The sequence below is a fragment of the Podarcis gaigeae genome (genome assembly GCF_964106915.1).
Source record: "Podarcis gaigeae genome assembly, chromosome: 2".
Lineage (NCBI taxonomy): Eukaryota > Metazoa > Chordata > Lepidosauria > Squamata > Lacertidae > Podarcis > Podarcis gaigeae.
Window position 1 is genome coordinate 37,266,849 of NC_139679.1, and position 24,162 is coordinate 37,291,010.

The 24,162-nt window shown below is 42.9% G+C and overlaps 2 protein-coding genes across 7 annotated transcripts in view; one reads left to right on the forward strand and one right to left on the reverse strand.

Moving 5' to 3' along the window:
• Positions 1-23,234, reverse strand: part of UBE2O (ubiquitin conjugating enzyme E2 O) — a 61,678-nt gene extending 38,444 nt beyond the window's left edge. For both annotated transcript variants that reach the window (XM_083725800.1, XM_083725799.1), the window contains exon 1: positions 22,662-23,234. In XM_083725800.1, coding sequence (XP_083581926.1) covers positions 22,662-23,060 — 399 coding nt within the window. In that variant the 5' untranslated portion in view covers positions 23,061-23,234. The remainder of the gene's footprint in view (positions 1-22,661) is intronic.
• Positions 1-24,162, forward strand: part of AANAT (aralkylamine N-acetyltransferase) — a 45,593-nt gene that overhangs the window by 5,259 nt on the left and 16,172 nt on the right. For 2 of the 5 annotated variants that reach the window (XM_083725976.1, XM_083725981.1), the window contains exon 1: positions 23,310-23,373. The gene's annotated coding sequence lies outside the window, so the exon portion shown is untranslated. Of the gene's footprint in view, positions 1-13,203; positions 13,319-23,309; positions 23,374-23,555; positions 24,137-24,162 lie in introns of those variants that run through there. The other 3 variants (XM_083725979.1, XM_083725977.1, XM_083725982.1) reach the window with 2 other exon arrangements.

Here is a 24,162-nt window from a genome sequence, read left to right on the forward strand (position 1 = left end):
CCACATAGTGGGCACCTATCATGCTTCACTTTGCAGTGCCACTTTGAGATCATCATCTGACACCGTTCTCTAAGACTGGATAAGGGAAAATGGGAGGAGAGGACTTTTCAAGTACCCTAGTCCCAAGCTGTTATGGACTTTCAAAGTCAAAACCAACACGCTGAACTGTCCTTAGAGATGGTCTGGAAGCCAGCACAAATGATGAAGCACTAACAATACATTCAGTTGTCCAGTGCTGCCTCTTCCCAGGCTTCCTGGTTCTGGACTGTTTCAAAGGAAACTCCACATAACACACTGCGGTGATCCAAACAGGCAGGTAACGGAAGGCAGGCAGGGCTGCAATAGCATATCAGCCTAAGCCACAGAGGCCTCTTGATTCCCTGCTTATGAAAGCTGGATCAATGAACACCCCTCAACAGTGCACCTGATCATTTTAAGAGGAGTGCCACCACCTCCAGAACAGGATGACCACCACTCAACTAAGCAGTACCTCTATATTGTCTGGAATGGGGCTCATAGATAACTGGCCATCATCTGCTGAGAAGTTCAAGAAAACAATCTCTCTCAGAGGACAGAATGATTGGGACCAAAAAGTCTCTTTCAGCTTCATACACTATTATTTTGCTTTTTTAGTAAATTTCCCCGGTGTTGTGTTGTACTGGATAGCAGCACCGGATTTCCTTTTCTATCTTGAGAAAAATGTCTTTACCACTCTCACATCACCACAATGCCACTTTCTATAGGGTCAGAGAATAGCCACGTATTTTAACTAAAATTCCTAAGCATACGTGCTCATACACAACCACCTCCACTAGTCCAATAATTTAAATATTCTTCTAAAGCATCTGCCAGGAAGTATTATTTGACTACTGCATTTATGTTAATGAATTCTTCAGATTCATTCAAAGCAAAGCACATTCCCTCTTCGAAGCAATGCCACCCCCTTGTCATTTGCCAATGCATATTCATTTCTCATTACCCAAGAGCTATGCACGTTTGAGCTGCAGACAGACATATATGCTATGTCAGGTTTATCCTGTTAGGTACTTAATGGTGTCACACTTCACTGACTTCCCCCCCCCCACTTCCAGTTACTCTTGAAGGGTGGAAATGCACAAGAGAAAAGAGGCAGCAACACAGAACAGAGAATGCTTACAGTGCTAAGCTCCTAAACATCATTTATAACAATGTGAAAGCCTGGGAATAAACCAGAAAAATGGGGGAGTCCCCCCATTTTTGTGTCCCCCCCCAATTTGTTTCAAAAAAATTATGGCTGCCTCTTCTGCTTGCTATTGCATGCTCTTAAAGGCTAGAAGAAACCACAAATGAGACTACTCTCTGGCTACCAATCCTGGCTTTAAAGAACTAATGCAGGCACCTGACGTATCTTTGCATCAAGTGGTGAAAAGTGGAATAAGGCACCCTTCCCCAACCTGGTGCTCCCCCATATGACTACAACCATCATTCTCCCCAGCCAGTGGGGATGCTCACAGAAGATGCTTCCACTGGTTCAATGCCACTAGGAACACCAATTGCATATCTACCACTGCTTTTAAATATATTATGTAAAAAATGAAATGAAATGAAAGTATATTGTTCGCAACTCTCAGTCATCATAGGTATGGCATAAATTGTGGTGATGAAAACATAGAAAACCCAAAGCCTTTAAAAAAAGAAAATCTTTCCTTGTACAGTGGAACCTTGGTTTTCGAATGTAATCCATTCTGGAAGACCGTTCAACTTCCAAAACATTTGAAAACCAAAAACTGAAAGCAGAAGCCTCAATACAATAGAGAAACTCAAAATGGAAGCCAAATGGCATGTTTGGCTTCTGAAAATTGTTTGAAAACCGAAGCAGTTACTTCTGGGTTTTCGGTGTTCAAAAGCCGAAACGTTCAACTTCCAAGACGCTCGAAAATCGAGGTTCCACTGTACTTAGGCTAAGAAATATTGTATATTGACAAACGCACAAAATTTCTGTTTTCTATTGAAAGTGAGACTATCCAAGTGTACTTTTTTAAAGCCGTTGAAACAATGTCTTCATGTAAATCTAATTTAGTAGACTGGATCACTGAGGTGGTGAATTTTCATAGCCAGCATGACTATTAGGAAAGAACTGCCTCCTGTTTTAAAGTGCAGCATGTAGCCTACTGTGGGCAATTGTAATAGTGCTTTCCTTACTCTGTAGGCAGTGCATCTACCCAACTGACTAAGTATCAGGTTGCTAGTGGGGTGCACTACACTGTGCAAAGCTTCACAGACTTAAACAACAGGACCGTGAGAAAGTCAATCGGAAAGTACAGCAGACACTTCAGCAGCATTGTATACTTTTTCCTTTCTGTATGCCACCCTTTGTTGCCAAAGCCCAGTATAGGAAAAAAAGGCTGGAAAACTTAAGAGGAATCTTCCTTTTTCAAAGTGGAGCGAATTTATGTTCACTGCATTACAGATTTGGTAGCCAAACAATGAGCTTGCTAACTTCATTTCAGCTATGGCAAATTATGGTCTGTTTGCCCAAACTGAGAGAACCTGGCATAAGAGGGGAAAGGGTGAACGTGAAGAGGCAGAAAGCTTTGACTATATAGTTAAACCATGGTTTCTGCATGGCACCTGAATCAGCCTACTCCTGGTCTGTCCAATCGGTGGATCGCAATATACTGGTCGATTGCAGGATGTCCCTGGTCGTTTCTGGTTGATCGTGGTATCCTGGCCTCCCCCCCCCCCAAAAAAGCGGGGGAGTAGCTCTGGTCAATCTAATGGGTAGATCACTGTCAGGTTTTTTTTTTATTATAGTGGGAGTGGATCACAGTTTCTTGGAAGTTGGACGTGCCTGGTCTACTCTAACATGTTCATAACTGCAATAGATTCAACACACACATGCTATCAGGAGATCAATCAAACCATATCCTTTATCACCTGAGGACAGGAGAGCAACAGCAGCTTACTATTTGCAAAGTGCACACAGCTTTTCTATCATTCAAAAGTGTAATTATCTCTAATGTATTAATACCTCTGTGTCAAAGGACATCCATTTCCTGCTCTCGGTTTTTTTTTTGCCAAACCAAATGCATCTCCCATCTTTAGGTTTTAGGGGTGTGTGTTTATGTTTTTAAAGTGCTTTTGTTGCAGCTTTTCCGTTACCTTCCTTGAACAGGAGAGATAAATTGCATATTTTATTCCAAGTCAGTCCCACCAACGCCTTAATATTTACTTAGCACCTATTATTAGAAAGCCTTACTTGCTACAAACCTGCGTCCTTTGGAGCTGCATCATTTTTTGTCATTTGGTCATTGTGCAATTCCCTAGATCGCCTCCCATCCCTCCCAGGGCAATTCTGCTGCTAGCTGATGAGCCCACAGGAGACGGCAGAAGTGCTTATTACTAGTCCCCAACTACATGACCTTACACTCTGCACTATCAAATTTCATCCAATTTCTATTTCTCTATTCTGAGGTCATGCATTACTTTCCTAATCCTTATTTGTATTGACTATGCCTATTGATTGCCAGTCATCAGCAAAATTTGGCAAACAGTTATCATAACTCTTAAGACATTAGAAACAACGAAACTGCATTTAGGCTAGACTGCTGCAATTGTTTCACTTTTAAAAACTTGAGTTTAGTCAATCAGATCTACTTGGCTTCCTTTTGTGTACTGTTTCAAACTCAGGCTCATAAAACAAATCTTTTTTTATTATCAATTAGTTTCATTTAAATGCAAAAAAAAGTCTATTCTGCTTTATCTGTCCCCAATAACTTTTGAAAGTCACAAAATGTAAGTATGTAACAAAACTAAGCTTCTCTTGTTCCTAGCTTTTCATAAATATAAAGAATTTAATGACATCTATCAATATGACTGAAATATACATTTTTAAAACCCATAATTATAATCTCTGCACATTTCAAGTCAAGTTCAAAACACACAATATTAACATCACGCAGGCCTCAATCACAGGGCCAAACTGGAGAAGAGGTTAGCAGATTCATGATGTGGCTTCCCTTATTTTTAGAAGATAAAACTTAGCTAGGAAAACTGGATGAGAGAAAGAGAGGGGGGTTAATCTTTCCTCTTGAACTGTTTCCTTAGTGTTAACCTCCCATGGTGTGGAGGGTACATGCATATTTTCTTGCTGTGGAGCAAAGAACTGCTGCTGAGAAAGCGATTTTAAAGAGTGGGAAATGGCACCGGCATAAAGGGTTAAACCCTGGTCCCTCAGGAATGCAGCCTTGATTTGATCTCCTTGGCTGCATTCTTTCTTTCGAGTTGACTCACTCTACCAACATTTCCCCTAGTTTGGCTCTCACTGAGATGGGGAAGTCATGCCTGCACTGCACCAATTCAACAGAGAACATCGGAAGAGCCACTGGCCCATCTAGGCCAGCCTCCTGTTCTCGTGGAGGCCAACCAGATCCCTGTGGGAAACCCGCAAGCACTCGCCCCTCCTGTGGTTTCCAGTAACTGGTATTCAGAAGCATCGCTGCTTCCAACGATGGAGGTAGAGCACAGCCATTGTGGCTAGTAGCCTTCTCCTTCATAATCTGTCTAATCCTCTTCTAAAGCTATCTAGGTTGGTAGCCACCATGGACTTCTGTGGGAGCGAGTTCCATAGTTCAATTATATGCTACGTAGAGAATTACCTTTCTGTTCCTGAATTCAGCTTCATTGCATCTCCATGAGTTCTGGCATTATGTGAGAGGGGGGAAACCTTTCTCTATGTCATGCATAATTTTATAAACTTTTATGGTTGCCTCCTACTCACCTTTTCTCCAAGCTGAAAAGTCCCAAACATTGCAACCTTTCATCACAGGGAAGACAATCCAACCCCTTGATCATTTTGGTTGCCCTTTTCTGAACTTTTCTCAACTCTACAATATCCTTTTTGAGGTGAATTGACCAGAACAATATTCCAAACGTGGTTGCACCACAGATTTGTGTAATATCACTGTGATATTGGCAATTTTATTTCCAATTCCCTAGCATGGAATTTGCCTTTTTTACAGCCGCCACATCTTCAGTAAGCTATCTACTATGACCCCAAGGTCTCAATTACTGGTCTATCACCACCAGTTCACATCGCTTAAGAGGCCGGGGGCCAGCGCTGTCTGAAGACACTTCCGGGTCACGTGGCCAGCGTGACAAGCTGCATCTGGCGAGCCAGCGCAGCACACGGAAACACCGTTTACCTTCCCGCTAGTAAGCGGTCCCTATTTATCTACTTGCACTTTGACATGCTTTCGAACTGCTAGGTGGGCAGGCACTGGGCCCGAGCAACGGGAGCGCACCCCGCCGCGGGGATTCGAACCGCCGACCTGACGATCGGCAAGTCCTAGGCGCTGAGGTTTTACCCACCGCGCCACTCGCGTCCCTTACAGCATATATAAAACATAGTAAAACATCGAACATTAAAAACTTCCCAATACAGGGTTGACTTCAGGTGTCTTCTAAAAGTTATGTAGTTCTTTGTCTCCTTGACATCTGAAGGGAGGGTGTTCCATACCTACTCAAACTTTTAAAAACTGCATAGAAAATATTGGGAAGGGATCAGTTCTACTGCTTATTTAGATTATGCTCTGTGCTCAAAATTATTTACCAACAGCAAAATGGCATATAATACTAAGAACATTCACATCTGATTCATGTCATAGTTCAAATGAAGACTTGAAGGTCATAACCTGAAAATGTGCAATAATTGTGTGCTTAATCTTTGACGCACTATTAGCCTCTGCATAAAAATAATGCAGTATAAAATGGCAGGTACAATTCTGAAAAATTACAGGTCTGCAGGCAGTACTGTAGGAAGGGTTGTACTATAGATGCACCCAGTGCTATTTTTCTAGAAAAAGGAGTGCTGGAACTCACCATGAACGCCTCCCCTGTTCTCTTATAATGGCAACGGCGCCCACCTGAGAGGTGCCAAAACTGAGTTCTGGAAAGTTCTGGCTGAAAAAAAGCCCTGGATATACCAACTAGAGCCCACCCTGGGACCTTGCAATGAAGGGTAAGTAAGAAATCTAAGAAAGAATTAGATATGTGCCTATATCACATTTACATGCTATTTCTACTGGCGCCTTTAGTTTAACTGGCAAGAGTATGCTGTACCACATTCTTCTTCCCAGAAATATACAGGATATTGAGGATGGAATTTAAGTGGGGGAGTGAAGCAAGATGTGGCACAAACACATGGTCTAATATACACCTGAGTCTTGAAAAGGCTATGTCTATAACTCTCTCATCAGGCATTTTTTAAACTGAAACTGCCAACTTTTACTGGCTGCCACTGCATCTCTCTGTGTTAACAAGTTCTTTGGGTGACATGAGCAGGAGAGTATGTTGATTCCTATACCCTCCAATCACCCTGGTTGATTTCTGCATATTGTATGGTTGTGAAAGGTACAGAAGGCCCAGCTGAAGGTTTTCAGATCAACTGGCAATTATCCTTTAAATAGGGAATTCAGCAGCTAAACCAAGCATAGCCGCCCTAAAATCTCCCGCCTACCTTTCTTCTGTGAAGTCTCTGCTGTGCCTACAAAAACTGCCTGCCAGAAATCCAGCTGCTGTGCACATCAGAAATATTTCCTTCTCTCCCACACACAGCTCAAAACTATTTTTACTTATACCCTGTGATTTTTTTCGCTCATCTCCTTTAACACCTAACTTTTAACATCTTGGCCTACCTGAACTGTAAACTCTTCAAAGCCTGGTCTCTGAGAATCTTGGTTATCAATAGCAAGTTCTAGAGGCTAACATTAGATAGAAACCATTGCATAGACAGAAATCATTGCACAGCAGAATAAGCAAGTCTGTTGACCAACACTGGCAAAATAAAAATAAAAAAAATGCCCTTTTCAAATTATTTAACTGAATTTTGGTGAAGGTTCTTGCTTGTGCCAGTGCTATTTTCCTAGAATAAAAAGTTATAATAGCAACGTTGCCCACCAGAGAGGTGCCGGAACTGAGTTCTGGTTGAAAAGAGCTAAAACAAAACCAGAATGAAAGAAGAAAAATGCCTTTTTATTAAAAACTACAAACATATTACAACACTCAGAGGTAAAAAGTGCAGTCTAGATGTCCCACACCCTTTACCTAAAACAACTCATTTTATAAAGCCTGCAGTAGAAACAGAAGCCTCTCCAGAAAAATCAGCACAGAGAAGTCTATGGAAGGAAAGCTTGCAATATCAGTCAAGGTGCCAGAGTCCCTCATCAAATACTTATCTCATTCAAAACAAGCAATTTCTTTTAATTTCTACCCTGAATTTTGCAAAGATCACACAAACACTTTTCCTACACTGCCAAGTTTCAAAACAAACTGCTGAGCCATTTTGAACAATAAGCCATAGAATCTACTGCCCTTCGCCCAATTTCTCATTGTGCCACTCAACCTTAACACAGGGCTATGACTGTGGTCTGAAGTTAATAATATTCATAATAAATCAAAACAGAGGCATTTAATTTTTCTGCTCCTGTACCTTCCCCCACAACTACATATTTTTTTATAAAATGTATTATAGGAGCTGAATTTCAATTTCAATTTCTCATGGACACAGTTTTGTACAATGCATCTACAGCAATAAGAAATCATAGATGCTAAGGTAATAGAAGGTGGACAAAGTCACTTCACAAATCCAGACTACTGAATTTTCACACTTCTGTTCTACATCTAAACATATATTGCGCTAGGTTTTCTCTCTCATCTTCCTTTTCACATGTACAATTTAGTTGCATTTGCTGAAAGTAGAGTTGTCAGTACACAAGCTCTCAAGGTTCGATTTTAGGCATGGTTATGATTAGGGATGCGGGTGGCGCTGTGGGTAAAACCTCAGTGCCTAGGACTTGCTGATCGTATGGTCGGCGGTTCGAATCCCCGTGGCGGGGCGAGCTCCAGTCGTTCGGTCCCAGCTCCTGCCCACCTAGCAGTTCGAAAGCACACCTAAGTGCAAGTAGATAAATAGGTACCACTTTATAGCAGGAAGGTAAACGGCGTTTCCGTGTGCTGCGCTGGTGCTGCCTCGCCAGAGCAGCTTCATCACGCTGGCCACGTGACCTGGAAGTCTCCGGACAGCGCTGGCCCCCGGCCTCTTAAGTGAGATGGGCACACAACCCTAGAGTCGGACACAACTGGCCTGTTCGGGCAGGGGTACCTTTACCTTATGATTTGCTGAGGGATGTGGGTGGCGCTGTGGGTTAAACCACAGAGCCTAAGACTTGCTGATCTGAAGGTCGGTGGTTCGAATCCCCGTGACGGGGTGAGCTCCTGTTGCTTGGTCCCTGCTCCTGCCAACCTAGCAGTTTGAAAGCATGTCAAAGTGCAAGTAGATAAATAGGTACTGCTCCGGTGGGAAGGTAAACGGCGTTTCCGTGTGCTGCTCTGGTTCGCCAGAAGTGGCTTAGTCATGCTGGCCACATGACCTGGAAGCTGTACGCCAGCTCCCTCGGCCAATAAAGCGAGATGAGCGCCGCAACCCCAGAGTCGGTCACAACTGGACCTAATGGTCAGGGGTCCCTTTACCTTTATGATTTGCTGAATGTTTCCTATTAAAAATGTATAGGTACAGTGGTGCCCCGCAAGACGAATGCCTCGCAAGACGGAAAACTCGCTAGACGAAAGGGTTTTCCATTTTATGAGCTGCTTCGCAAGATGAATTTCCCTATGGGCTTGCTTTGCAAGACGGAAACGTCTTGCAAGTTTGTTTCCTTTTTCTTAACACCGTTAATACAGTTGCGATTTGACTTCAATGAGCAACTCATAGAACGCAGTGTACATAGTAGCCTTTTTTGAGGTTTTTAAAGACTTTGGTGATTTTTGAAGCTTTTCCAAAACTTCTTTTGCAGCCATTTGGTAAGTTAAGCTTTTAAAACTTTTTTGGAGGGTTTTGGATTTTGGGTTGGGGTGTTTGGAATTCAAGGACTTGGTGTTGGGGAGGGGTTTGCAAGAATCTGGAAGCTTGTGTTTTTTTCCTGCATTTTTATGATTTTCTGTGACCATTGGGGCACTCTGCTGTTTTTTTTAAAAAAAAATCTGGATTTGAATTTCTGTGTGCTGGGTGGCTGGGGGAACAGTTGGGGAGGGGTTTGCAAGAATCTGGAAGCTTGTTTCCCCCCCCTGCATTTTTATGATTTTCTGTGACCATTGGGCCACTCTGCGTTTTTTTAAAAAAATTCTGGGTTTGAATTTTGAAATGCTCTTTACAGTATGTGTGACTTTAAAGAGCACTTAATAAACTCTTGTTGTACCAAATTTGGCTTTGTTTGGACTTTTTTTGACCATAGGAACGCATTAATTGATTTTCAATGCATTCCTATGGGATTTCGTGCTTCGCAAGACGAAAAATTCGCTAGACGAAAAAATTCGTGGAACGAATTAATTTTGTCTTGCGAGGCACCACTGTATACAACTGGTCAACGTGGTAGTAAAGAACTGGATTCAAAGACCTCATTTATTACTCAATAATGCAGAACAGATCATTCCACTTCTCTTATACTACAATTAGTAAAGTATTCCTTGTTATAAAAAAACAGCATTTGGGAAGTAAAAGAATTATCAAATCAAAAACAGGACTATTTCTGAACTGCACAAAACGAAGTAGAATCAGCCCTTTAGCTTGGAAGTGAAAAGGGGCAGCTGACAAATTAGCTTGCTTATCTAGATGGCTCCACAGATGTTCTGTAATACAGGTAGCCATTGTGCCAACATAAAAGCAATCCATTATGGCTGCATTCATTATAATCCTCTCAAAAGGTCTTTGTTCTAAACATACCCATATTCTAATACTAGAAAGGTCTTTGAGGGCTAAGGAGTGGGCCAACACCACCTTGCTCAAGCCACAATTTCTATAATGCATAATGCACTTTTAAACAGACATCCTGACAGCTTATTAAGTATGAATCTTAGCCTGCATACTGGCTGCAAACAAGTGTGTGTTTTTTTAAAAAATGCTGCTAGTTATCAAATTGCTTTGGCAATTGCTCAGCTACAGCTCCAAGTTTCTACAGACTCCAGGTAATTGTTAGTGGCTAGCTAAGCTCTTTCTTAGTTGTTAGCCCTTCTCATGAATGCGCCCCAAACCATAGCAAAATGTAGCATAGGCCCACTGGGTATGCAAAGGACCAGGACAACAACTTAGATGGCTTCATCACTACTTCTTACTCTGGAATTGCCACCCTTTAGTCACCCATTTTTAAAATGGGGAATCCAGACTCTGTTGTTGGGAATCCAGTGGTTTGACTTATCTTGTTTTTTCAGACTTCATTTGCAGTAGGGGTGGTTTGTTTGTTTGCAAAACAAATCAATTGCATTACCAGTCGCCCCGTGTGAAGAGGCAAGGCACTCTTGTGGAATTGGGACTGCTTTATTTTTAGGGAAATACATCCACAGCTTTCTTCTTTCCTTCCCCCTTCCTTTTTATCATACTTTGTGATGAATGAGCAGATTAGTGATATCAATTGCCTTAGTGTCAGTATCTGCTCAGCTGACAATGAGGGTAGAGTATAATCATTTCCTCTAATATTTTCTCGCAACAAAATAGTACTATTTTGCTATTAAAAAGCGAAAAGAGAAAATAATGTAGTATGATTAGTAATTAAATCTTTCTCCTGAGGGGACAAACAGAGACTGACACTAGGGCAATATGGCGGGGGCGGGGAGGGGGACGGGACTTTTCTTTCTGGCCACAATCAAATGGAAGGAAATATGGACAAAATCTGAAAACAGGAAACTTTTCATTAACACTGGAAATAACTTTTGAGTGGCACTTATAAGTAAACATTGTAGATGGATCTTGGCTAAGGAATAGAGCACAGTGCTATACTAAGTGTAGTGTGGAATCTCAGTTTTAGCAACATTTACAGTGGTACCTTGGGTTACATACACTTCAGGTTACTTACGCTTCAGGTTACAGACTCTGCTAACCCAGAAATAGTACCTCGGGTTAAGAACTTTGCTTCAGGATGAGAACAGAAATTGTGCTCCGGCGGCACGGCAGCGGCGGCAGGAGGCCCCATTAGCTAAAGTGGTGCTTCAGGTTAAGAGCAGTTTCAGGTTAAGAACGGACCACCAGAACGAATTAAGTACTTAACCCGAGGTACCCCTGTATAGCTAACTATAAAAGAACAATGCTGCACTAAAGTATGGAACCACCCTAAAAAAAGCAGCCGCTGCAATTCTCTTTTTCAGATAAATGGTGTTACCCTTCAGAATAGCAAGGGCACATGCTTGAAAGGGACTAATTCCTGTTCTTCCAGTAGCTGTTTTCTTAGATACAAAAATTCTTATTGCATTATGGTGACTAAAATACTGCTTTGCTCTTTATCTTCTGCCTACTCCAAACAGTGCCCTGGGAAAACAATTGGAAGCCCCAAATCTCTTAACTGAGCAATTATTCGGTGATCACATACTTTTATCTTACTGCAATAATTTTATCTTTTCACCAGATTTAACATCAGCCTCTACTTTTAAAATTATTTACATATACTATTATGAAAGCTGAAAAAGTGATACTGTTTCACAGCATAAAGCAGTAACTGCTAAAACCACATTGTTTCCAATAAACTCAAAACAGGAATCTAGAACATTAAAAAGCAATAAAAAACATCTGTTGCAGGTGTCCTCTGAAGTAAACGCTACAGAAAAAAAACATGCATACGTTGCCCTTCATTCCAAACACCTTCCGTTAAGCACATGTTTTTTAAAGATATCCAATACTTTTGCGCATTTTACAACATGCTAAGTTTCAGTTTAGATTACAAGACAAATAAGAAAAAAATGATTAGACAGCCACACCATTTACAGCTGCTCAGTCTTAAAGCACAATATCTCAACCAGGTCACATTCACCTGTACAACAGATTAAGAATGATTACTTCTGATCTGACACTATATGATAGTAGGACTAGAACCCTATTAAAATACATTTTATTCCACTGAAACACATGCAATTAAGTGCTTGCTTCTGTCCTTGGAAAAACCAAACATGTAATAATAGATGATTATTAAATGATTAAAGTGCCTTACAACTTTTGGTTATACAGCAAAATCCAATTTTAGTCAGAGTAAACCCATTGAAATCAATGGACTTTAACGTACACCCATTAATTTTAATTGGTTTTAAGTTTTATATGTTATACTAAGATGTAGTTTAATGATAGACTTTCGAAAACATACACATTTGGGATTTAAACATTATGATTATACATTCATTCCTGGTTTTTGTCTCTTAGTCACACTGCTGTAGCCTAATCTCTGCCCCAAACAAGGAACCATACATTAGTTCTTGTCTGTATGGCTTATTCTGAATGCAGTGTGTTGTTGTTGTTTTTAACTGTTTGTGGTACAAAATACATACCCCAGCGAATAACTGTACCTGGAGATGAAGATATTCTGTTAGAGGAAGAGGGACAATGCAAAAAATCTCCTCATGCTAATAATTCTGAATTCAAAGCATTTAAATGGAAAAAGAGGGAAAGCTATTCCAGATACACTAACAGCTGCCATCCAAATTAATTAACTTACTGTATACACATCTGTGCTTCAATTCTGATTCACAAAACAACCTGAAATAATGACTTGAGGAAAAAGAATTCAACAACAGAGAAGTCAAGGACTGAGATAAGATTTTCCCAATCTGGGTGCTGTCAGACTTCGAGCCTGCAAAATCCCTCACATAAATAGTCAAAACTATTTATGTCAAAACTCAAGAGGGGGAAGAAGCTTTTCTCTATGCACTCATCATTTACTACCTCAGTTTCTTACATTCACAGATATGAGGCAATACTTTGCAGAAAAACACATTCAAAATAACGTGTTTACTTTAGTTATAACAAAAACATTTTTTTAAAAGAGGGACACAAGAACAAAGGTAAAATGTTTACTCTAGACAACTGATCAAAATAGTTTGCTACAAAGGCAAAACACATATTTTCAAGAGGAGATGAAAATTAAGTGTCTCTATCTCCTTAGAAGTGCTTTGTACATAGAACTTGTGCATTTTGGAGCAGTGAGGAAGCTCAAGTATTTTGAATACTTATGTAGCTACTGCTTAACTTCCCATTATAGTTTGAACATATCTTTTTGTTTTCTTATTTTATCATCGGGTTATTGCTTTTTAAAAATAATGTGCAATTAAATCTCTTGAGCAGCACTTCTTTGAAAAATTATGGGATTAAAATATATATGCAATGATCATCTTATCTCTCCTGCAACACTGCAGCAGATTAGTTGATGCAGTTTGTGTTTCAACTGCCTGCAGACAGAACAGAGACAATGACTCCTCATCCTAAAGACATCTGGAGAGCAAGGAATACATACATTTGCTACATAGAAAGGTAAAAGACTTCCCGCAGCAAATATCAGTATACTTGGTGTTTTCACTACTTTCTGTATATTTTAAGACATTTCAATTTTAAGAATTCTATGCTTAAAAAAATAAGATCCCCCCAAATCATTAGTCTAACCATCCTTCCTGTTGCCCAAATGAATTATACATATTATAACAAATGCAGCCATAACAAACTTGTGTTTGCAGTTTGCATAGAAGTCACATGTATCACATAACATCCTGGGAACCGTTTAGGTAATGACTTAATCACTTGTCCTTTTATTGGAGTAGAAGATATTTCTATTTCATTACTTCATTTTGAACAGGGTATTAAAGAGGTCTGTTACCTGTTATGTGTCTGTGAAACCCTTACATAGAATGATCCAGAACTATAAGGTGAATAGTATTTGGTATGCTGATGAGACTCAGCTCTGTTTTCTACTTTTCATCAGACCCAGGTCTGACAGTGGAATTACCTGACTGGTTGCTTAGAGGGTGTCAACAACTATTTTAGGGCAGTGGGAATATTTGGGAATGTAATAAACTTTGGGGGCACCACACACACATGCTCTGCAACTATGCACACATCTCACACACTCACCCCTCCCACCAAACACTTAGACTCGAAAGTACAGTGGTACCTCAGGTTAAGAACTTAATTCATTCCGGAGGTCCGTTCTTAACCTAAAACTGTTCTTAACCTGAAACACCACTTTAGCTAATGGGACCTCCTGCTGCCCGATTTCTGTTCTCAACCTGAAGCAAAGTTCTTAACCCGAGGTACTATTTCTGGGTTAGCGGAGTCTGTAACCTGAAGCATCTGTAACCTGAGGTACCACTGTAGTCTTCTGTTGACTACATTTTTCCTTGCTCAAAAACTAAATCCAATAGACTCTTTCAAAACTAATTGGGGAGTAATCTTCCAGAAGAGTGCAACCAAGGAAAGGGTTAACTTTATGCATTAAATCACCTTCTGTTGGAACCAAATTTCAGGCCTAATGGCTGAGCGTAAGAGATGATGTAGCTAATATAGAAGGTTTATTCCAAGCCTAGCAGCAGCTTCACAAACACAATTTCATCAGGTTGGGCACAGCTGGGTCGGGGATGATTTATATTTTCATTCCCAGTGGTGATCCCCCCCCCCTAAATGCCCCTGCACTGCAATTAGCCTTCAAAAAATTGAAGACCTAATTGAAGGAAGGCGAGGAAGTCACTGTGGGGGCCAGGAAGGTCCTGACAGGAACACATACACCCACAAGCGCTATGTTGGTAGTTCCAAGGGTTAGGCTGAGGAGGAACAAAGCCAGATATGATGACAGGGAGACTTGGGGCTACCTCCCTTCATTCTCACAACAACCCTGTGAAGCATAGCTGTCAATGTTTCCCTTTTTTAAGGGAAATTCCCTTAATCCGAATAGGATTCCTTGCAAGAAAAGGGAAAGGTTGACAGCTATGCTGTGAAGGAGCTAGTCAGAGCATGAACGATTTACTCAAAGTCACCTAGTGAACTTCATAAATGAACTGGGAGTTGAACTCCAATCTTGCTGGCCGGAGTCAAAATTCTAACTACTATAATAAATTCTGGCATTACTAAACTTGGAATACTTAGCTCTCACCTGTGGCTCTTGGAACTGTCAGTATGTGACAGTGGCCACACTCGGGGAATGGCTTTGACTGCCCAGCTAAACCAGGTGAGGGTAGCTGATGTGTCTCAAACCCTCAGTGAGTTTGGGAATTCCCCTGCGAGACTCCAGCAGATTGAGGGGATGAGACCAATAGCGGGTTCAATGGTCAAGAAGGCGGTTTCTACATGTTCTACATAGAGGGAAGTGAGGGCAAATGGGGCTCATCAATTTGGGAAGACAGCCTATTTGGGAAGGAAGTCTCTGATCCTAAACCTTCACTGTCTTGTGGGAAAAGGCTATGGAGTAAATCCTACATAGTGGAGTCCCCAAGATGGTTTTATGCCTCCTTCCTGCAACTCCTGTAGCCAAGCTGGTGCCAAATCTATTGATCTGCTTTCCTTTGGACTACGTTAGTGAGGTCGGGGGTGGGTTGATGTCTGGGCAGCCTAGGACCTTCATACACACTGCCAGGCTTGCACCCCGGGGAGGTCACTTCGGAACTGCTAACACAATGGTTTGACTTCACACTCAGAGGTGCTGGATACTAACAGCACACAGTAACATTAGCTAACAAAATCCACACTAGCCAATGAATCTTGGGTGTAAGGACTATCTAGAAAAATAAGATTCCCATCACTGCTCTGAGACGGGCTGCTGGAATTGTTATTCAAGGAGACACTTAAAAATAAAGATTTCAAAAGCACAAGCCCCAAGTTTATATACTGAAATAAAATTAATCACAGACTTTAACCTGCAGAGCAAACTAAGGAAAGTAAATGGCGAGTAACCTTGCAATAAATACAACAGTAATGGAGTAGGCTATTCATTCAATTCTTCAAACCTACAGCAATTCCAGTAAGTCTTTTGTTTTCCTTCAGTCTCAAACCACTGTGAATGCCAGGTGGTTCCTAAGTAATCCCCCAAGAGAGTAAAATAAATGTCAGAAGCAAGAGGTTTGCTAGATGTGGTTTCTTAGGTGGGTAACATAGAAGAATGCTTCAGAACATTAAAAACCTAAGCTAATGAATCAGAACTGACAATTCTTCAAACCAATCAGCATTTATTCTTACCCCCTCAACAATATTTAATGTGAGGGCTGTTTATCTTTCTGATATCCTCTACATACTGAGAGATTTGAAATATATATTGACAATTATGACTCACATTAATGTTTGTAATGAATAAATGCTGATTGCCCTGAGAAAAGTTGAGAGTTCGGGCTGCTATTTTAGCTGTAAAGCACAACAAACTCAAAGGGGGGAAATAATGCCAGCTTTTGTTTTGCTACAGCAGCATTTATTTTATTCTGTTGTACACCACCCTTCAACCCAAGAGTCACAGGGCGGTGAGCAATAAAATACAAGAAAACATGTGAGACTTCCCTAAGTCATTTGCTGAGCTGCAAGGGTGTCATAAAGGGCTAAGGATTATTCTAACTGCCACAAACTTAAACAATCAGCACGCAGGGTTCAGGGACAAGAAAGGATTCAATGTTCTTGGTGTGAAAGGAATGAATTAAGAAACACTCATGAACACGGGTGGCACTGTGGTCTAAACCACTGAGCTTAGGGCTTGCTGATTGGAAGGTCGGCGGTTCAAATCCCAATGACAGGGTGAGCTCCCGTTGCTTGGTCCCTGCTCCTGCCAACCTAGCAGTTCAAAAGCACATCAAAGTGCAAGTAGATAAATAGGTACCACTCACGCGGAAGGTAAACAGTGTTTCCGTGTGCTACTCTGGTTTGCCATAAGCGGCTTAGTCATGCTGGCCACATGACCTGGAAAAACTGTCTGCAGACAAACGTCGGCTCCCTTGGCCAGTAAAGCGAAATGAGCGCCGCAACCCCAGAGTCGTTCATGACTGGACTTAACGGTTAGGGGTCCTTTACCTTTTACATGAACATAGACATGTTTCTAGAAACAGAGAACACATCCACAGGTCTCTATGCACCTCTCCACTGGCCTACATATTTGAACTGTTAGTAATCAAACTCATCACCTACCTTTCCAACTATGAGGCTTCCCCAAACCACCATTTTCCTGCATTTTCTGCATGATATGCTTATACGATTTTGTTACAACATAAGTTAGACCAAAGCTAGGGGCAGGGGCAGGTGGAAGGGTGAATATATTTTAATACTTAAGAAGATGGTCTGTATAGGCTAAGGCTTTTACCTCCTGGTTAAAGACATCTTAGTCAATAGAGTATGAGTTTTAATCAATTCACTTTGTATGTATGTACATAAATCCCACAGAATTACTCTCCGGAAAGTGGTGCATGAACAAATCACAGCAAGTAGATGGAGAGGGTGTGTGTGAAATAAACAGTTACAACATCATTCCTTTAAAAAAAATAGTACAGTGGTACCTCAGGTTACATACGCTTCAGGTTACAGACTCCGCTAACCCAGAAATAGTACTTTGGGTTAAGAAGTTTGCTTCAGGATGAGAACAGAAATCGTGCAGCAGCAGCGCGAGGCCCCATTAGCTAAAGTTGTGCTTCAGGTTAAGAACAGTTTCAGGTTAAGAACAGACATCCAGAACGAATTAAGTACGTAACCAGAGGTATCACTGTATTTGAAAAATTGAAGTGTGTACAATATTAAACATGAAACAGAACGTAAAGAATACAAGTGGTGGAATTCAACATCAAGCCGTGCATTGTAGCTTGCCAGATGGAATGATTCCCCTTACCTCCTTGTGCACTGCTCTAAGGGCTCTTTTAACACACATACCCCAGCCAATTTCAGAGGGACAGAAAGCAAGAGAAGGGGGAAAACCATTATAGGGCTCCTTAGGCGAATCCTGCCCAAGGTTTGCAGGCTTTAGTATTGAGCACCTTTTACAGCAGGGGTGACTAACTTATATTCATCCTTGGCCAATCCGGGGGTGGGGGGGCACATGCCAACAGGGATGCAACCAAAGTGAGACTCACACAAGACACAAACCTTCCTCCTCAGCTGATTTGTGCAGATTATCTGGGAAGGGGGCATTGACTTGATGAATGGGGAGGTGGCAATTTGTATTTCCATCAGCGAGCTGGGTTCTGTGGATGCGAATTACCCCCTTCCCAGCTCATCATATCAGTCACCTGATGAATGTAAGTCACCAGACCCAGCTCATCACATGTTGAACCTGTTATCTGGAGGGGGCAATTTCCATTACCATCAGAGTGCTGAGCTGGGAATACTGCATCTCCTTTGCTTTTTGTTTTCTTTTTGCTTCCTCCAGCACCAAAATCAGTTGGGCCTTGAGTGATAGATCAGGCCCCCAGGTTGGGAGTTAGCCACTTCTGTTTTACAGTATCATTCTTTAAGCAACAGTACATCTACCACTAGTTAAATACCACGTCAAGAGGAGGATACATCTCCAAAGCAAATTCTGGACAACTGGCATTTGTACATTACCATGAGCAGGATTTACTTGCAAAATAAATAAAAGGGACACAAAATATTTCCAAATTAAACAGGAACACAGTTTTTATTTATCATACTCATCAACTGAACACATGTTGCAACTCTAGTATAACGGAGAAACCAACCTACAAGGCAAGTTAGATAGCAACTAACCAACTTATGACCTATTCTTACATGCACTTACACATGGGTAGGCAAACTAATGCCCGGGGGCCGGATCAGGCCCAATCGCCTTCTAAATCCGGCCCACAGATGGTCCGGGAACCAGCGTGTTTTTACATGAGTAGAATGTGTCCTTTTATTTAAAATGCATCTCTGGGTTATTTGTGGGGCATAGGAATTTGTTCATATTGTTTGTGGAAAATATAGTCCGGCCCTCCACAAGGTCTGAGGGACAGTGGACCGGCCCCCTGCTGAAAAATTTTGTCGACCCCTGCACTTACACAAGTATAACTTAAGCCTACACTATGCGAAGCAAACCAAAGAAAAAGAACTCAGAACAGATTTTTCAGTAATCTCATTTATGAGTCAGCAGGCAAGGCTAAGAAATCAATGGAACAAGCCATAGGGGGAGAAGAAATGTGCATTCAACTTCTGGTGGTAGATAGAAATTAATACCAATAACCCAGTAAGTCCTACAAACTGACATGAAATCAAAAAAGTTTTCATTTTAAGAAAATTTGAAAAAAGAAATGGCTAAAGATATATTATTAATTCCAACTTACTGCAGTAATTGTGTCTAGTTCTCCAAAATGCTGAGGATTTGCAAGTTTTACACAAAGCCACCACTAACAGCCTATAAAGTATCTTTATTTTGGCAAGATACCTAACTGTTAATATGCAGAAACAAGTACCGTATTGGCCCGAATATAGGCCACCCCCCCAATTCCAACCTTGAAAAGTTAAAATGCAGCTTATATTCGCGACCTTACGATATCTTTGCTAAAACAGCTGCCTTCCAAGGCTGGAATGGAGAGTGCGCTCCAGTCCAGGATACCATCATGAGGGCCATCGGGGGTACAGGACAACAGCGCCGCTCCCAACCAGGGCTCCCAAGCCTCCCCCAAACCACCGGAAAGAAGGTGGGAGGTGGGAGGCTGCCAGCAAAGCAGCACAGCTCCCCCCACCCCAGGAAGCAGCCCGGGAGCGCGGGGGAATAGTAGCCATAGGATATTCTTCTACAGTTGCCATTTACGGGTGTGAATGCCTGTGGAATTTAAAGGGAGCGGCTTATATTCGGGTATTGTCTCCCCCCAACCCAAATTTTAAAGCTGTGGCTTATTTGCGGGTACGGCTTACATTTGGACCAAAACAGCACCACCTCTTTTCTGTTTCTACTAATGCAGCTGCTATTTTACAATATCTGTATTCCTCATCCTCACAGACTTGAGGCAAATGAAAATGAAAGAATTGGGTTGGGCTCTTTGCATTATTTTAAGTGTTACGTTTGGATTAATGAGAGATAATTTTACAAAATTGCTCAGTAGCACTTCACAACAAAGCAATGAACTACAACCTATGTATTATGTCCATTATTTCAGATATGGCTTCCTAAACTGCGCCACCTAATTCCCAGAGGGGGAGGAAGAGGAGAAAAAGGTGTAATGGGAAATGATTGTTTATATAGTTACCTGGCTTGCATGGGGAAGTACAAACCTGGTTGAAAGTATACACACAGATTTGGAAACATTTGACACCTATTTATTGTGACAAAGACAGGAAACTCCAAAAATTACTGGCTAGTTGGTATACATTGTGAGATATGCTGGTGAGTTTTGATCCACTCCCCCTACTTAGAGAGAAGTAAAAAAATCATGGTGGGTCTGAATCTGAGAAAGGGATTGGTCAAAGTTTTTAAGCCTCTTATCTATGGAAAAAACAGGATGTTCACTCATGCAATTGTAATCCTATGGATTTTAAGCTATCTGAAACCTAAAATAAAATGTAAATTAAATTCACTCCTTTGACACTCAAAGAATATACATTTTGGCATAAATACTGAGTAGTGGATGGCAGTGCTTATTTATTTATTACATTATATCCCACCCATCCTCTAAAAAACTCAAGGTGAAATTTAGGGTTCTCATCCTCCCCTATTTTGTTCTAATCTATTGAAACAGGACAGTCACCATAACTTAGCTCGGGCCAGGAACACTCAGTGAAGTTCTTGGCTTTGTGGAGATTTGAACCAGAATCTCCCCAATCAGCATCAGCATCTCGATCATTTTATTATTTATACTCCACCCATCTGACTGAGTTTCCCCAGCCACTCCGGGCGGCTTCCAACATATACAAAAACAAAACATTTAACATTTAACAATTTGCCTATCACCACACCATACTTATGGGCTTTATAGGCTGCCAAGGCTGCTGGAATTCCATGTAAAGTTGAATTTCTAGTACTGTATCGTGTTGGGTGGGTGGGTCTGAATATATGGGAGCTATATATAAATTTAGAAAGGCTCTGTAATGAAGTCTACACCTACTATTTTGCAAATTCCTTGATTTCCAAGTTCTGTCTCACTGTGGAAATAAGGAAAACTAGATAAAATGCAAAATTCTGATGAAGAACCTAGAAATCACAAAGAAAAAGCTTCCAAGCTTATTCCTGCAAAGGAGAAAGCTCATACTGTATTTGAGATATGTGTCCATTTATGTAGCAACAGAAGCCTTTCACTTTTAGGTTGTAGCTTTGAAGGTCTCCCTCGCCCCCAAGTGACGTTGTTATCTGCTCTGTATGAACTTAATGGACTGTGTTGCAGGGGTGGGGGTGGAGAGACTAAAAGTGACTTAAAACATGCCGATTTTAAAATTAATGCACCACTTCCTTTGAGAGGCTCACACAATTTCCATATCAAAGACACTGCTACTCAGAATTGCTTATAGTACTTCCACCCATCATAGCATGCAGTTCCTCTGTTAGTATATCACAAGCTTTTCGATCCATGCAACATTCATTTATAAGTCCTCTTGGTATTACTTTAGTGTCCACCCCTTCCTGCTAATCTCGTGCCTCATATGTATCACCACTCAATGAAATTTGACAAGTAGTTAATAGTTCACTAGACATAAGGCCCTTGTCAACATTCCATATCACATGTAGTTACTAGCTTACAGATGCACTTGTGAGGGAAAATGTAGAGTCATGAACTCACTCAGGTCTGCACCCCATGGGCATACACAGGAGCCTTTTTATTTAGGCCTCAACTTTGCGCTCATTATGTAAGTTACACAGCACAAACACTTACCCATTTTCTATATAAACAGGGGTTAGGGAGGTTGCAGGGGGTTTTGCCCCAATGAATTCCTAGCCTTCAACATCTCACACTTGCAACATTCCCTTTGCTTATGCCACAAAGCAATGTCTAGTACAGGGTAGCAAAAAACTGAAAACAACCATATTAGTATAAAATATTTGTTTGGAGTTTAACAACAGATTGTGGAGAACAATATTAATACCCTCATCATGTTTTAGCAAGTAGCATTACAGAAACCTAAATTAATCTAAATGATTGCTAATGAAATGCACATTAAGTCGTAATTATTCCCGCTAGCTTTCTGTACACCCTAAACAATCTCCATCCCCACATATATTTGAAATCCTACAGCTTTACTGTATCCTTAAAAAAACTGTAGCTTAAAAAAACAAAACTGAATTTTATGCAGTTCCCCAGAATAAGAAACCCTCAGCAGATATCACTGCAGGAAGTCAGAGAGGCCACAATTAAGCTCAAGAACGAAGATTTCCAACAGATCACCTGAATTCCCACCCAATACAGAATTGCAGGTAGATGCCCAGATCAGGAGCATGCAGCACTGAGATCGTATCTCTTGGGGAATATATTCACTATTGCGGAATATAGCATTTTCAGGAGCTATAAGCAAAGAGAGAAGAACGTGGTTCTCTCTTTCCTTTGTGGTGCAGAGAGCATAATGGGTGGGAGAGAGGAGGCCTAACGAATAGAAAACCCGTTTGGTCCAGAAGCTGCTGCGCATCCTTAACTGGTGCAAGGTGGGCCCCTGCAAGGCGTGATTGAGACACGAGGCCAGGAGCTGCCTTTCCGCAACCCCCGAGTCAGAGGCCAGGCTCAACCTTCGGGGGTGGGGGGCACCCGGATACTACACCCACATGGCCTGGAGCCTCTCACCCCACGGAGGCCCTGCCATTCCTCCTAAGGAGTCCTGTCTAAGGAGCCCCCTCCCCAGCTACTATCCCCCTCCCTCCCTCGCCGCCGTGTATGCAGATGAGATGCAGATGAGATGCAAACGAGGCCCAGGGCGGCGGCGGCGGCGGCTGCTTCTCCTCGGTTACCTTGGTCTCCTTGACGTGCTGCTTAATGCCCTCCGGGTACCACTGGACGCGCACGTAGCCGCGGCGGAGGGGGCTCCCTCGGCTCTCCTCCCCGCCGCAGGGGCCCCCGGACTCGGAGCCCCCCGAGCTGCCCGCTCCGCCTCCCCCGGGGCCGCCGCCGCCGCCACTGCTCCCTCCGCCGCCGCCGCCTCCTCCTGCTCCGGGGCCTCGCCCGCCGTCGTCGTCCTCGGAGTCGGAGTCCTCGCCGTGCATGACGCGGACGAGGCCGAAGCGCACCGAGCCCCGGTAGCGGCCGGACACCAGGTCGTGGGTGAAGAGCAGCCTCTGGGAGCCGGCGGCGGGGAGGGCGGCCGTGGCCGGGGCTGCCGGCGGGGCAGCGGGAGCAGGCGGCTCCGCCATGGTGGTGGCTTGGCCGGCTGAGGCGGGGAGAAGGAAGGGAGGGGGAGAAGGAGGGAGGAAGGAGGAGGAGGAGAAGGAGAAGAAGAAACGAGGAGGAGGAGGGAAGAGGAGGAGGAGGAGGAAGAGGAAGGGATGGCGGCAGCGGCAGCAGCAGCAGCAACGGCGGCCGCTTGGCCCACACAGCGCAGTCACCGTTCGGCGGGGGCGGGGCTACAACGGCCAGGCCCCGCCCCGCCCCGCCCCGCCCGCCAAATAGAAGCCGGAGAGGGGCGGGGCCGAGGCAGAGCGCGGAGTGCGCCGGTGGGAGGGGCACGTGCGTGAGGGAGCGAGGAGAAGAGAAACGGTGGGGGAGGGGGAGAGTGAGGGGAATAATCAGGGCAGGGGGGTGGGGAGGGCTTGGAGGAGGGCAAGGCCGGTGGGGTATAGGGACATAAGGAGGAAAGCGGGGTGAAAGTTGAGGTGGGTGGGAAGCTGAGGGAGGGAGGGAATGGGGGGGGGAACCAGGAGACTGTCTACCCCTCCACAAAGAAAGGGGCCTGAGTTGAAGACGGAGGGAGGGTCAACAGATAAAACGGAAATAGTGGGGGGTTGGGGGAGAGCATAGGAACCAACTCCTAGGGGCGGAGGTCCCTTTGTCCCCCCCCTATAAAATATTTGAGAAGGCCAGCCTCCCCCCCCAAAAAAATTAATGGACATTGCCATTCAAATAGGGTGCGTGTGCTACGTCATGTGATTATACGCGACGCCCCCCCCCCATATATTTTATTCACGTTGGCACCCCTGGGAGAGTGAAGAAGACACCAAGGTGGGGAGGGAAGCCCAGCCGGACTGAGCTGCTCAGATTTAGGGATGATCCGACTTGCCACCTTTTGGTTTTTGTGTGCACTCTGCTCTTTTGCGCCTCCTGTCATCGTCGGGTAGACTCAGGATGGCAAAAGTGAGGAGGCAGGAGGACCAGCGGGAACAAAGGGCGGTGGGGAAGGAGACCAGGAGAAGATGATGGGGAAGAAAAAGAGGCTGGTGAAAAGAGAGAGACGGCCAAAAGGAGACAGGATGAGAGATTGTAGTCCACAAAGGTAGGGGGAATTGAAGAAGAAGGGGA